The 16,475-nt window shown below is 41.3% G+C and overlaps 1 protein-coding gene across 1 annotated transcript in view; it reads right to left on the reverse strand.

Moving 5' to 3' along the window:
* Nucleotides 1-359: 359 nt before the first annotated feature.
* kncn (kinocilin) overlaps nucleotides 360-16,475 on the reverse strand; it is a 90,111-nt gene continuing 73,995 nt past the window's right edge. Inside the window, exons 3-5 of the mRNA XM_072574493.1 lie at nucleotides 14,521-14,592; nucleotides 3,097-3,175; nucleotides 360-758 (exon numbers count right to left, since the gene is read on the reverse strand). Of these exons, the coding sequence (XP_072430594.1) occupies nucleotides 695-758; nucleotides 3,097-3,175; nucleotides 14,521-14,592 (215 nt within the window). The 3' untranslated portion in view covers nucleotides 360-694. The remainder of the gene's footprint in view (nucleotides 759-3,096; nucleotides 3,176-14,520; nucleotides 14,593-16,475) is intronic.

Consider the following 16,475-nt stretch of genomic DNA (forward strand, 5'->3'; position numbering starts at 1 on the left):
CTCAGTCTTGAATGCACTCATCAACTAAGGCATCCAGTTCTCTGCATACAGAATTTCAAAGATTCGTCACTTTTTGGGTGAAGAATTTGTGCGTCTTCTCAGTACAAAAAGGTCACTTTTTATTCTGAGTCATGACCTCAAGGGGAACAAGGGGAAACAACCTTTTCAACATCTACTCTATCAAGAAAATGAAAAAAATCCCTGATATGCTTCAACAATTTCACTTTAATTCTACTAATCTCTATGGATGATAAATCCTTTCTACTCAATCTCACCTCAAAGTTCAATCATCTCACCCTTTGAATCAATCTACTAAATTTCCATTGGATTCCTTCTAAGTCATGTCAATCATTCCCTCATTAAGGAGACCAAAGTAGTACACAATGATTCAGGTGTAGTGTCATCAAACTGTGATAGGGTTGCAGCAAGACTTACTTGCTCTTTCAAAAATTGTTTCCAAGTATCCAAAACACTTAGGCTCTTAACGGGTAGTAAACAAAACATGTGTACACAGATCACACATTAACTTACGTAAGCACAATAAAGACACCCATTTGCACTCATGCATTTATATATTTGCATAACTGGAAAACTGTGCACATGTACAGACCCACATATCCACCAGCCATAAATATACATATAAACACACACACACTTGACATTTCGCTGCTTTATTTTCTATTTCAGTCTATTCTCAGGATGGCTGAATAAATTTCCCTTTTTGAATGATGTCTGGTTGTGGTGTCTCAGCTGATGTTCTGCAAGGAACCGAGAGAAATAGACAGACATTTGTAAAGAAAAGTATAATGAATTAATTTAACATTTCTGGTATTCCTCATCTTTTATATCATTTCTTTTCTTTTTATACATTTACCTTCTGTCTAATACATTCAAGAAGAAGTTAAAGTTCTTAGGGCAAAAGGGATTGAAGGTTATGGGAAGAAAGTGGGAACAGGGCATTATGTTGGATAATCAGCCATGGTCATATTGAAGGGCAGGGCAGGCTCAAAGGGCAATTGGCTGAATCCTGTTCCTATTTTCTATGTTTTATGTTTGCTAGAGTTGTCGATGAGATTCTTCTTACTGCCATCTCCCTTCTTTACACTAGTCATCTAATTATGCAATCACACTCCATAAGTTTAGTGTTAGGGCAAAATGGTTTCAGGTTCATACCAACTGAAATGAAGTGCAAATTGCCTGTGTTATTTATTTCAAAGTGAAATGTGATGAGAATTCCTGGTGCAGAGTTCAGATCACTAGGCACTGGGATAACATTTGCTCTGTAAATGCACTTGCAGGAATGGCCATCAGGTCAATTTATGAATCTTAAAGCTCAATCTTTCTTGTGGTAGACTTTTACCTTCACTGCTGGAGTTGTGATCTGATGGAGAAAATTGTTTACCATGTCTGAAAATCAGTTGGGTTCTATACTGGATAGAGCAAGCAATCTGCTCTATGAGATTAGGCTGCTAAAATCTGCCTCCAGGCTTCATGTTATCCTTTTTCAAAATAATACAATGTTTGTGGCTAATTTTGACTTCCATTTAAATCCAATGAATGCTTCAATACCCACAAAATCTCAAAGTACCAGTAAGGTTGCTAATTGGTGAATCTGGACTATATCTCACAATGTAAAACAAATGACTGACATGGCTCATCATGGACAGAGGTCTTAATAGACACATTAAACTTGCCTCCTATACACAATGGGCAAGTGCATCATGTGGTGCTGTGCTGACAGAATAATGGAAAGGCTCCAGATAGGTTCAATATTCTGGTGTGAGCTGATGGTGGTTTGGGGAGATGTGTTGAGGAGCTTAAACTTCGGTGGGATTTCCATAATTAATTTCCTCTTCCATGTCTTTTTTTCTTAGATTTCCCCATCCTCCCCCAGCTGTGCCTTCTTTGTATCATGTTGACTTTGTTGTTTACAGAGCAGACCTATTTTCTCCTATTTCTCCTTTATCATCATTATCACCTCTTTTACTCTGGGCATCTTCACAATCTGTTCTACCTACTCCTCCTCTAGTAAAACAGCAAAACAACCATAACTTTCAGTTCTGCAAAAGGGATGTATTGTATATGAGACGATAACTTGGGTTCTGACACTGCAGATGTTTAGACTTGCTGAATTCCTCCAACACTCATTGTTTTTATTTCCAATAACTGAGTTCTTTACAATGCTCTGCAAAGCACATATGACTGTTCGGTAAAGCAATTGCATGTGCATCCTTTGGTGGAAAGGTGACTATTTTGTGAGTACACTGCCAGTATGTTACTTCAATGCGACCCTCCAGCGTCAACGAAAATGCCAACACTGCTCACACAAGAATAGTGAGAGGTGGAGTATGAGTGACAATGTAGAATAATATCCTAGTGAGGTAAAAACAATGACTGCAGATGCTGGAAAGCAAATACTGGATTAGTGGTGCTGGAAGAGCACAGCAGTTCAGGCAGCATCCAGCAAGCAGCGAAATCGACATTTCGGGCAAATGCCCTTCAGTTCAGGCAGCATCCAACGAGCAGCGAAATCGACGTTTCGGGCAAAAGCCCTTCATCAGGAAGGGCTTTTGCCCGAAACGTCGATTTCGCTGCTCGTTGGATGCTGCCTGAACTGCTGTGCTCTTCCAGCACCACTAATCCAATAATATCCTAGTGTCAAATCATTTTCAGAGGGTACATGAAAGGAAAGCAGAAAATTGGGGAAAAAACGTTTTAATAACAACAATGACGTTGAGCCCATCATAAACAGAGCAAGGAACATGATACTCAAGACCATGAAGGATCAAATCTGTGTGTTCCCTACAAAATGTCTTCTAATTAGACCAGAAGACCATAAGACATAGGAATGGAAGTAAGGCCATTTGGCCCATTGAGTCCACTCCGCCATTCAATCATGACTGATGGACATTTCAATGCCACTTACGTGCACTCTCACCGCACTGCTTTCCTGTCCACACTTTAACATTCCATTGATTCTAGGATCACAACACAAAACCTGCTTGAGTGTATGAAAGAGTAAGTTTTGATAGGCCAGTGATGCCCAGAAATTACTGTGTTTCTACATTATTACTTAAACTAAAATATTTTGTTTACCCTTCATCTGGTGAATTGATGTCAGCAGTCTTTTTTTCTGGAAGGTTTATGTTTTTTGGTTGGTCTTGTTTTGATGTTTCTGTGGGGAGAATGCATAATTGCCAATCAGGTAAACCTATTAGGAAACAGGTAGACATTCTTACTTCACGAGAACCACATCCTCCAACAACTAAAGTTCTCCGGTATCGTTAACATTCTGACCTAGGCATAAAATTCCAAAAGCATTAATGCTACGGTAGGTCTTTTTTGCCCAACCTCAGAAAAGTAATTAAGCCCCTTTCTGTATTGCACAGCTGTCTGGGAGATAGTGAGTTGGTGTTTATTGTCTTTGCCATCTCTCCTTTCTGTGTGCAAACAGCACTCTGGATAGTGTCCTGTACATATCTCAGTTTGCTGGAGGAGTTCAAACTTACTGTCATGACTGTATGAAAACTGGTGCCTAATAACTGCCCCAAACTACATATTGATGCCTTGTGATAGCTTTTTGTAGGAAGGGATAGCACTTTCTGAGCATCAGACAGGAAGTTCCATGGCAGTGAACTGCCATTGCAAGCTTTTGTCTCACTAAAATCCCTTACCGTACTCCAACATTTATCTATCAAACATTATTTTAATGACTTGACCCCAGGAAATTAGTCAAAGTGAACAGTCCATATATGGACTGGCCAGCAGTGACACTTAACCATGTTTCTACTGCTGCTACAGCAAAGGGTGGGTTGATTCTGTTGGAAAACTTAGGTAAATGCAATGATCATGCTAAAGATATTTCTGTTCCATTTATAAAGGTTTCAAACCTTGCAATTCTTGAGTTCCAATTCCACTATAGCCATGTGGAACACAAGCAGAACTTAACATGGAGATGTAAATCAGACAAGGAGCAATTAAAGGGAAAGAATTTTAGTTTTTAAACATTAGTCCTGCAAAAGAGTTTTAAAAAATCAAGCCACATAATAAATCAAGTTAATTGGTTGTTTTAACTTTTTTATAGCTGTGTATGCTGAGGAGTTGGTTTATCCTAGGATCATGAAACAGTATTGCACCATTTGGCCCATTAAAGCTTCACTGCTTCCAATTAGAGTCATAGAGTCATACAGATGTACAGCATGGAAACAAACCCTTTGGTCCAACCTGTCCATGCCGACCAGATATCCCAACCCAATCTAGTCCCACCTGCCAGCACCCGGCCCATATCCCTCCAAACCCTTCCTATTCATATGCCCATCCAAATGCCTCTTAAATGTTGCAATTGTACCAGCCTCCACCACTTCCTCTGGCAGCTCATTCCATACCTGTACCACCCTCTGTATGAAAATGTAGCCCCTTAGGTCTCTTTTATATCTTTCCCCTCTCACCCTAAACCTATGCCCTCCGATTCTGGACTCCCCGATTCCAGGGAAAAAACTTTGCCTATTTACCTTATCCATGCCCCTCATCATTTTGTAAACCTCTATAAGGTCACCCCTCAGCCTCCGACACTCCTGGGTAAACAGCCCCAGCCTGTTCAGCCTCTCCCTATAGCTCAAACCCTCCAACCCTGGCAACACCCTTGTAAATCTTTTCTGAACTCTTTCAAGTTTCACAACATTGTTCCGATAGGAAGGAGACCAGAATCCCTGCCATTGTTTTCTCTTTCAAACATTTCCTTTTGAAAGCCAGGATTGAATCCATACCTGCTATTAAATCACAAAGGGCATTGGAAATGCTAACCACTTGTTACTAAGAAATATTTTACTTATGTAGTCTTTTGTGCTTTTGCCAATTACCTTAAGTCCCATCCCTTTTATTATCAACCCTTTATATCCCTGGAAAGAATCTCTCTTTATTAAATAGAGTCATTGAGATATACAACACAGAAACAGATCCTTCGGTCCAACTTGCCCATGCTGCCCAGATAGCTTAGATAAATCTAGACCCATTTGCCAGCATTTGGCCCATATCCCTCTAACCTCTTCCTATTCATATACACATCCAGATGCCTTTTAAATGTTATAATTGTACCAGCCCGCACCACTTCCTCGGCAGGTCATTCCATACATGCACCAACTTCTGCATTGCTCCTTAGGTCCCTTTTATGTCTTTCCTCTATCACCTCAAACATATTCCCTCTAGGTTTGGACTCCCCCACCCCAGGGAAAAGACCTTGCCTATTTACGCTGTTCATGCCCTTCATGATTTTATAAACTTGTATAAGGTCACCCCTCAGCCTCCGACACTCCTGGGTAAACAGCCCCAGCCTGTTCAGCCTCTCCCTATAGCTCAAACCCTCCAACCCTGGCAACACCCTTGTAAATCTTTTCTGAACTCTTTCAAGTTTCACAACATTGTTCCGATAGGAAGGAGACCAGAATCCCTGCCATTGTTTTCTCTTTCAAACATTTCCTTTTGAAAGCCAGGATTGAATCCATACCTGCTATTAAATCACAAAGGGCATTGGAAATGCTAACCACTTGTTACTAAGAAATATTTTACTTATGTAGTCTTTTGTGCTTTTGCCAATTACCTTAAGTCCCATCCCTTTTATTATCAACCCTTTATATCCCTGGAAAGAATCTCTCTTTATTAAATAGAGTCATTGAGATATACAACACAGAAACAGATCCTTCGGTCCAACTTGCCCATGCTGCCCAGATAGCTTAGATAAATCTAGACCCATTTGCCAGCATTTGGCCCATATCCCTCTAACCTCTTCCTATTCATATACACATCCAGATGCCTTTTAAATGTTATAATTGTACCAGCCCGCACCACTTCCTCGGCAGGTCATTCCATACATGCACCAACTTCTGCATTGCTCCTTAGGTCCCTTTTATGTCTTTCCTCTATCACCTCAAACATATTCCCTCTAGGTTTGGACTCCCCCACCCCAGGGAAAAGACCTTGCCTATTTACGCTGTTCATGCCCTTCATGATTTTATAAACTTGTATAAGGTCACCCCTCAGCCTCCGACACTCCTGGGTAAACAGCCCCAGCCTGTTCAGCCTCTCCCTATAGCTCAAACCCTCCAACCCTGGCAACACCCTTGTAAATCTTTTCTGAACTCTTTCAAGTTTCACAACATTGTTCCGATAGGAAGGAGACCAGAATCCCTGCCATTGTTTTCTCTTTCAAACATTTCCTTTTGAAAGCCAGGATTGAATCCATACCTGCTATTAAATCACAAAGGGCATTGGAAATGCTAACCACTTGTTACTAAGAAATATTTTACTTATGTAGTCTTTTGTGCTTTTGCCAATTACCTTAAGTCCCATCCCTTTTATTATCAACCCTTTATATCCCTGGAAAGAATCTCTCTTTATTAAATAGAGTCATTGAGATATACAACACAGAAACAGATCCTTCGGTCCAACTTGCCCATGCTGCCCAGATAGCTTAGATAAATCTAGACCCATTTGCCAGCATTTGGCCCATATCCCTCTAACCTCTTCCTATTCATATACACATCCAGATGCCTTTTAAATGTTATAATTGTACCAGCCCGCACCACTTCCTCGGCAGGTCATTCCATACATGCACCAACTTCTGCATTGCTCCTTAGGTCCCTTTTATGTCTTTCCTCTATCACCTCAAACATATTCCCTCTAGGTTTGGACTCCCCCACCCCAGGGAAAAGACCTTGCCTATTTACGCTGTTCATGCCCTTCATGATTTTATAAACTTGTATAAGGTCACCCCTCAGCCTCTGACACTGCAGGGAAAATAGCCCCAGCTTATTCAGCCTCTCCCTTTAGCTCAAACTCTCCACCTCTGGCAACATCTTCGTAAATCTTTTCTGAACCCTTTCAAGTTTCACAACATATTCCTATAGGAGGGAGGCCAGAATTGCACGCAATACTCCAAAAGCGGCTGAAGCAATGTCCTATACAGTTGCAACATGACCTCCCAACGTCTATACTCAATGCACTAACCAATAAAGGCAAGTGTACCAAATGTCTTCATCACTATTCTATCTACCTGTGACTCTACTTTCAAGGAAAATTGAACCTACCCTCCAAGGTACCTTTGTTCAGCAACACTCCCCAGGACCTTTCCATTAAGTGTAGAAGTCCTGCCCTGATATGCCTTTCCAAAATGCAGCACATCACATTTATCTAAACTAAACTCCATCTGCCTCTCCTTGGCCCATGTGATCAAGATCTGTCGTAATCTGAGGTCACCTTCTTCACTGTCCACTACACCTCTGATTTTAGTGTCATCTTCAAACTTACGAATCATACCTCCTATGTTTACATCCAAATCATTTGTACAAATGGCAAAAAACAGCGAACCCAGCACCAATCCTTGTGGCACACTGCTGGTCACAGGCCTCCAATCTGAAAAGCAACCCTCACTACCACCTCTGTACCCAAGTGGCTAGTTCTCCATGCATTCTGTATAATTTAACCTTTATTTATTCATTCATGGGATGAGGGCATTGATTGCTAGGCCAGCATTTATTACCAATCCCTAAGTCAAGAGTCAATCGCATTGTTGTGAGTCTGGCGTCATATGTAGGCCAGACCAGGTAAAGATGGCAGTTTCCTTCCCTAAAGGACATTAGTGAACCAGATGGGTTCTTCCAATAGTTGGCAATGGATTTATGGACATCATTACACGCTTCATGCCAGGTATTTATTGAATTCAAATTCCACCACCTGCCACAGTGGGATTTGAACCCAGATTAGCTGGTCTCTAGGTTAACAGTCCAGCATTAATATTACTAGGCCATTGCCTCCCTTTACTAACCAGTCTACCAATGACAAACCTTGTCGAATGCCTTGCTAACCGTTTATCTGAAATAAATAATGCTGAGATTTAATAGTTTAAAAACTAGCACTGCATCACAGAAAAGAGTAAAGGAGTAGATTTGAGGGTGAATGACCAATTCCTGATCCTAATTAGCATATGTCCAAACCTTTCACAATCTTAAACACTTCTTTCAAATTTCCTTTTAATCTTCCTGAGCAAGGGTAGACAGCCTCAGAATGAGGAGCAACAGGACTGAAATGAGGAAGAATTTCTTCACTCAGAGAGTGGTGAATGTTTGGAATTCTTTGCAGGTGAGGGCCGTAGAGGCTTAAATATTGAATATTTCCAAGACTGAGATTGATAGATTTTCACGTATCAAAAACATCAAGGGATACAGCAATATTGCAGGAATATTGTGTCGAAGTAGAAGATCAGCTGTTATCTCACCAAATGGGAAAGAGGTCTCAAAGGAATGAATGGCCAATTCCTGCTCCTATTTCTTGTGTTCTTATGACTTATGTTCTTCTTTGCTTTAAGAAGAACACATACACTCTGTCTAGTCTATCAAGTAACTGTAATCCATCTTCCCTGGAACCATTATAGTAAATGACTGCTGTAGCTTGTTGAAAACTTCCATGTTCTTCCTTTTGTAATTCACCCATGGGACATGGGCATCATTTGCTTGCCAGCATTGATTGTCTATCCCTAGTTGCCCTTGAGTTGGAGGTGAGCTGCCTTCTCGAACTGCTGCAGGTGACCCACAATGCCCATTGGGAGGGAATTCCAGGATTTTGATCCAGCAATAGTGAAGGCACAATGATATATTTCCAAGTCAAGATGGTGAGTGCCTTGGAGGGGAATGTGTAGGTGGTGGCATTTACATATATCTGCTGCCTTTGTCCTTCTAAGTGGAAGTGGTCATGGATTTGGAAGTTGCTGTCCAAGGACTTTTGACAAATTTGTCCAATGTGTATTGTCAATTTTATAGGCTGCTGCTACTGAGGATCGGTGTTGGAGGGAGTGTAGGTTTGTGGATATAGTACCAATCAAGCAGGCTGCTTTTTTATGGATGGTGTCAAGCTTCTTTAGTGTTTTTGGAACTGTACCCATCCTGGCAAGTGGGGAATATTCCATCACCCCTCGAACTTGCCTTATTGATGGTGGACAGATTTTGAGGAGTCAGGAGGTGTGTTACTCGCCATTGTATTCCTCGCCTCTGACCTGCTCTTGTAGCCACTATGTTTATGTGGTGAGTTCCGTTGAGTTTCTGGTGAATGGTAACTCCAAGGAGGTAGACAGTGAGGGATTCAGTGATGGTTACACCATTGAATGTCAAGCAATGGTGGTTAAATTGCCACTTATTAGAGATGGTCATTGCCTAGTATTTGTGTGGCGTGAATGTTACTTGAGGCGTGAAGCTTATTAGCCCAAGCTTCAATATTGTCCTGAACTTGTTGTATTTGGACATGGACTGCTTCATATCTTAGAATTCACAAATGGTGCTGAACATTGTGCAATCATCAGCAAACATTCCCTTATGATAGAGGAAAAGTAATTGATGAAGCATGATGCCACCTAGAATTGGAAAGAATACCTCAAAGGGAACCAAAGTAATGTTTGACTTACAGAATTGTTAAAGCATAAAAGCAGGTTATTCAGGTCTATGTCAGTTCACAACAACAGGAATTTACTTATTCCCACACCTCTCCCCTTAGACTTGCATTTTTCTTTTTGACTTCAGATGTTTATCCAATTTAGCTGAAAATTCTAAGTGAATCAGCATTCAGCACCCTTTCAGTGCATTATAGATGGTAACCACTTGCAGAGTAAAAGTGGCTTTCTCATGTTGCCTTTGGTCCTTTTCCCAATCACTTTAAAATCCGTGTCCTCTGGTTCTTGAACCTCTGCCAATGGGAAAAATTTGTTCTTATCTACTCTGTCTCCTCGTGATCCTCAATACCTCTATCAAATCTCATGTTAATTTTCATTTCTCTGAGAAGAACAAACTCAGATTCTCTATTCACAAAACTATAGTTTGTCAGTCCCAGCACCACTCACATAAAGCTTTCTGTATCTGCTTTGAAGCCTTCCTTCCTTCCTTACGTTTGACGCCCAGAAACGGACCAATACTTTTGTTGAGGTTGAAACAGTATTTTATCAAAGTTCACTGTAATGTCTTCGCTTTTTGTGTTTTATTTATCTATTTATAAATCCCAAAATCCCATATCCTTTTATTCAGTTTCTCAACTGCCTACCACCTTCAATTCTTTGTGCATTTATAATTTAAAAGCTCTGTTCTTGAACCAATTTAGAATTATATAGTGACTGTTGCCTTCTCTCATTTGTCAATGTTTCATCACAGATCTCAGCATTAAGTTGCATGTGGCACATTCTGCCCATTCCATTCAAGAACAAAGCACAAAGAAAATTTACAGCCCAGGAACAGGCCCTTCGGCCCTCCAAGCCTGAGCCAATCCAAATGTACTGTCTAAACGTGTCGGTCAAATCCAAAGTATCTGTATCCCTCTGCTCCCCACCTACTCATGCATCTGTCCAGACACATCTTAAATGAATCTACCGTACCTGCCTCTACCTGGCAACGTGTTCCAAATGCCCACCACCCTCTGTGTGAAGTACTTACCACATGTATCCCCCTTAAACTTTCCACCTCTCACCTTGAAAGCACGACCTCTCGTTATTGAATCCTTCACCCTGGGAGAAAGCTTGTCTCTATCCACCCTTTCTATACCCTTCATGATTTTGTAAACCTCAATCAGGTCCCCCCTCAATCTCCTTTGTTCTGGTGAAAATAAACCTAACCTACTCAACCTCTCTTCATAGCTAGCACCTTCTATTTCAGGCAACATCCTCGTAAACCTTCTCCAAAGCGTCCCCATCCTTTTGGTAATGTGACGACCAGAACTGTAAACAGTATTCTAAATGCGGCCGAACCAATGCTTTGTACAATTTTAACATGACTTGCCAGCTCTTACACTCAATACCCCATCCAATGAAGGCAAGCATACTATATGACTTCTTGACCACTCTATCCACCTGTGCACAAACCTTCAGGGTACAATGGACCTGCACGTCCAGATCTCTCTGCTCATCAACTTTTCCCAGGGCTCTTCCATTCATTGAATAATTCACTCTAGAATTAGACTTGCCTAAATGCATCACCTCACATTTGTCTGGATTGAAAGCCATCTGCCACTTTTCCGCCCAACTCTCCAGTCTATCTATATCCTCCTGTATTCTCTGACAGTCCCTTATGCTTTCTGCTACTCCACCAATCTTTGTGTCATCTGCAAACTTGCTGATTATACCAACAGTGCCCTCTTCTAGATCATTTATGTATATTTCAAACAACAGTGGCCCCAATACTGACCCCTGTGGAACACCACTGGACACCTTTCTCCATTTCGAGAAACTCCCTTCAACTACTATTTTGTTTCCTGTTGCTCAACTAGTTCTTTATCCACCTAGCAAGAACACCTTGCACACCATGTGACTTCACTTTCTCCATTAGTCTACAATGGGGAACCTTATCAAATGCCTTACTAAAGTCCACATATACGACATCAACAGCTCTTTCTTCATCTAACAACTTGGTCACTTCCTCGAAGAACTCTATTAAGTTGGTAAGGCACAATCTCCTCCCACAAAACCATGTTGCCTACCACTGATATGCTCATTCTTTTCTAAACATAAATGGATCCTATCTCTCAGTACCCTCTCCAGCAACTTCCCCATCACCGATGTCAAGCTCACTGGTCTGTAGTTACCCGGAATATCCCTACTACCCTTCTTGAACAGGGGAACAACATAAGCAACTTTCCAGCCCTCAGGTACCTCACCTGTATTTAAGGATGCTACAAAGATATCTGTCAGGGGCCCAGATATTTTCTCTCTTGCCTCCCTCATCAACCTGCGATAGACCCTATCCAGTCCTGGGGATTTGTCATACCCAACACATCTTCCCTACTTGTGCCAACATGATCCAGACTAATCAACTTCTATCTCTAATCTCAAGATTCATAATGTTCCTCTCCTCAGTGAACACTGATGCAAAGTAATCATTCAGAATCTCACCCATTCTCTCAGGTTCGGCACGCAGCCTTCCTTCATTATCTTTTAGTGGACCAATCCTTTCTCTAGTTACCCACTTGCTTCTTATATAAGAATAAAATGCTTTGGGATTTTCCTTTATTCTGCGTGCTAAAGCTATTTCATGACCCCTTTTGGCCCGCTTGATACTTGTCCTACACTTCTGATATTCTTCCAGGGCCTGTTCTGTGCTTTGCTGCCTGGACCTTGTGTACACTTCCCTTTTCCTCTTGGCTAGTTGTACAATTTCTCCTGTCATCCACGGTTCACGAATCTTGCCCTTCCTATCCTTTCCCTTCAATGAGACATGCCTATCCTGCACTACCGTTAACCTATCTTTGAAAGCCTCCCACATCTCAAATGTGGACTTCCCTTCAAATCCACATTTCCCAGCTCCTGCCTAATTTTGATATAATTGGCCTTGGCCCAGTTTGTTATCTTTCTTTAGGACCACTCTCTTCTTTATCTATGAGTATTCTAAAACTTACAGAATTGTGCTCACTGTTCCCAAAGAAATCCCCCACCGTAACTTCTACCACTTGCCCTGACTCATTCCCCAGTACCAGGTCCATTATGGCCCCCTCCCTCGTCGGACTATTGACATACTGCTCTAGAAAACTGTCCTGGACGCTTCGTACAAATTCTACTCCATTCAGACCTCTGACGCTAAGTGTATCGCAGTCAATGTTGGGAAAGTTAAAATCTCCCATCACCACTACCCTATTGCCTCAACATCTATTCATAATCTGTTTACCTATTTGTTCTTCTACCTCATGCTTACTGTTGGGAGGCCTGTAATATAGCCCTAACAATGTAACTGCACCCTTCTTATTTCTTAGCTCCACCCATAATTCCTCACTACCCAAGACCTCCATAGTGTGCTCCTTTTGCACAGCCGTGATAACGTCCCTGACCAGCAATGCAACTCCCCCCCACCTCTTTTACTTTCCTCCCTGTCCTGACTGAAGCATATATATCCTGGAACATTTAGTTGCCAATCATCATGCCTTTCCTTCAACCAAGTCTCTGTGATGGCAACAATGTCATATTCCCAGGCACCAATCCAAGCCCTAAGTTCATCTGCCTTACACACTATACTCCTTGCATTAAAGTAGATGCATTTCAGGCCACCAGTTCTTTTGCGCTCACCTGCTCTCTGCCTATTCTTCCCTTTATTAATGTTATCTTCATAATTCTCACATGTTTCCAGTCTCCACCTCACTGCCTGCTTGTTTTCTTTTCTGGTTCCCAGTCCCCTGCCACATTAGTTTAAAATGTCCCCAACTGCAGTAGCAAAAACTCCCCCAAGGACATTGGTTCCGGTCTGGTTCAGATGTAGACCGTCCCTTTTGTAATAGTCCCACCTTCCCCAGAACCGGTCCCAATGTCCAACAAATCTGAACCCCTCCCTCCTACACCACCTCTCAAGCCATGTGTTCATCCTGTCTATTTTTTCATTTCTACGCTGACTAGCCTGTGGCACTGGTAGTAATCCCGAGATTACTACCTTTGAGGTCCTCCCCTTTAACTTCTCTCCTAGCTCCCTGAATTCTTCTTTCAGGACCTCATCTTGCTTTCTACTTATAACGTTGCTGCCGACATGCACCAAGACAACTGGCTGTTCACCCTCCCCTTTTAGAATGCTCTGCAGCCGATCAGTGACATCTCTGACCCGAGCACCTGGGAGGCAACATACCATCCGGGAGTCCTGTTTTCAGCCACAGAACCGCCTATCGACTCCCCTCACATTCTTTTAGACTATGTTGAAATCTGTGACTAGTTTCCTCACTATGCATTATACTTCCAAAGCTGTCCTTATACCCTGTACACTCAGACTGAGGCATTACTGTATACTGACCCCCTGGGGGTCACATTATATATTTATTTCAGTCTGTAAAACAATTGACCATTCAGAATTACTCTCTGCTTTCAATCACTCAGCTAATTTGTTTCTGTGCTGTCATTATCCCTTTTATTCTATGCGCTTAAACTTTGCTCATAAACCATTACAAAGCACTTCATCATATTTCTTTTGGAAGTCCACAGGTACCACCTTAATGCCTGGTGTTACATCACCAAAACCTTCAATCTAGTTAGCAATTTTCTTGGCTTTTGTATTTTGTGCCTCTGTTCATTAAGCACCAGACCCCATATGCTTATTGACTGCTTTGTTAACCCTTCCTACCTTCTTCAGGTTTGTGGTTAGACAGCCCTAAATCTCCCTCTCTTTTTATTTTGTCCACAGAATGTAGTTTTAGGATTGATGTGATCTTCCATTAATTAATCCTCATGTCATCAAATGAAGTTAAACCCCAAAATAAAAGCTAAGCTTTGACTTGCAAGATTCATACTATAGAGTACAAATTATTAATTAGCGACAATATAAGTTTACGTGTAATGATATCCTCTAATCACTATTTCTGATGCAGCAAAACAAATTCAAATCATCATTTATGACTGCAGAAAAAATACTGAAGAGGGAATCTTCAGAGGTAAAACAGTGAGACAAACTTCTTTGAAACCTTTTATCTATAAATTATAGATCATATTAACAGTGTTCTCAAAGAGATATACAATAATATTCAAATTACCTTCTCTTGTATAACTGACAGATGCTAATTCTGGATGATTGTTTGGTTGCTGGGGATGGATTCTCAAGTTTCCTACAACAATAAAGAAGGTATAAAGCCATGTTCATAATTTTGATTTATTAAGCGCTTGAACCTCCTGATGACAGGTAGGTAGCTACGTAAAGCTTAGAATATAATTCAATGTTAGCATGCTTGGAAATGAAATTAAAGGATGCTTTGAAAGTGATTGCGAAATATTGTATAGAATACTCAAAAGTCACAAGCTTAGTTGAGCCATTTACACTCAAAGTTTTACATTTCAGTTCATATGTTAGTGCTTCGAAAGCATCTGCAGCAAGGGATAGCACGGTGGTTCAGTGGTGAGTACTGCTGCCTCACAGCACCAGGGTCCCAGGTTTGATTCCAGTCTCAGACGATTGTGTGGAATTTGAAGATTCTCACCGTGTCTGTGTGGGTTTCCTTTGGGTGCTCTGGTTTCCTCCTACAGTCCAAAGATATGCAGGTCAGGTGAATTGGCCATGCTAAATTGCCCATAGTGTTAGGTGCATTGGTCTGGGTGGGTTACTCTTCAGATGGTTGGTGTGGACTGGTTGGGCTGAAGGGCCTGTTTCCACACTGTAGGGAATCTAATCTTAAACATTTAGCTAGCCCTCAGAGATACTTGCCCATAGTGTTAGGTGAAGGGGTAAATGTAGGGGAATAGGCCTGGCTGGGTTGTGCTTCGGCGGGTCGTTGTGGACTTCTTGGGCCGAAGGGCCTGTTTCCACACTGTAAGTAATCTAAGTAATCTAAGGTACTTCATGAATCGTGTGCGTGCTTGTCATGAGAATGACCAGCAACTTGAACTGCTATTTACATATGTTTTGGAAGGCAGTGATAGTTTTGAATTACAAATAGACAATGGTACGATATTTTCATTAGTCAAGAGTTGCACGCTGTCTGGAGTGTCTCCATTAAAACATCAGTTGTTTTGGCAGTAATTTATTTGACCTGTAAGAAAATATATGTTTAGGAGTGAGTTTGGTGGGTTTTGGCTCAAAAGGTTTAATGATCTGGAACTTTGGTTTGATCAGTTGGTCCATTGAATTAAACTACTTTTAGAAAAACAGTTTGTTTTATTCTGTCATGGAATGTGGACATCAAGTATTTGTTGCCCATCACTAATTGCTTTGGAGAAGCTGATAATGAGCAACTTAAACTGTTATAGTGCATTTGAACGTCTGGTCTCCTTCCTGCACTCATCAACAAGGCAGTAAAGTGTCCAGCCATGGCTGGTGGCTGCCTTCCAATATTGTATTGTAAGCCTTTTCCCATTTTCAAACCAGTGCTGGCACTGCAGATTCGGTGTCACACTTCGGCATTGCCCAGTTAGTTGGTCCATATTTGAGTTTGGCATTACACATTAATACTAACATTTGGCTGGGTCAAGATGGGAAAATAATTTGGGTATCAAGTTCCCAAGCCCAATTTGAAATTCTAGTTCAAGAAATCACAGCACATTGCCCGGGTATGGGCATGAATGCATTGACCACATGATTAGATAGTGTATTGAAGGTAATACAATTGTCTAACTTTTTCTATAGTTCTTTCTTTCAGGCTGTAATCTATTTCTGATGCAGATCTGATTGAACATTTGAGCTTCTATACGTATGGAATATCCCTAGAAGGCACCAGAAGGATAGACTAGTACATGTGAATAGATGGTAAAGGAGATGGGCCACACTTTCTATCCAAAGAGAAAAGGAATAAAAGCAGCTTTAATTGTACTTTGCACATTGCTGTTAAATTTTCCAGTGCATTAGTTCTTGGCTTTGTCAAATAAAGACAGAGTCAATCAGTTCTGTTGAAATGTTGAACAGAATAAAGACAACAGTATGGGTTCAATCCCCATAAAAGCTGTAATAGCTCATGAAGTCCTGCCTCCTCACCTTCCATGTGCATGTGGAGCAGTTACT

This window comes from Chiloscyllium punctatum, chromosome 7 (assembly GCF_047496795.1).
Source record: "Chiloscyllium punctatum isolate Juve2018m chromosome 7, sChiPun1.3, whole genome shotgun sequence".
Lineage (NCBI taxonomy): Eukaryota > Metazoa > Chordata > Chondrichthyes > Orectolobiformes > Hemiscylliidae > Chiloscyllium > Chiloscyllium punctatum.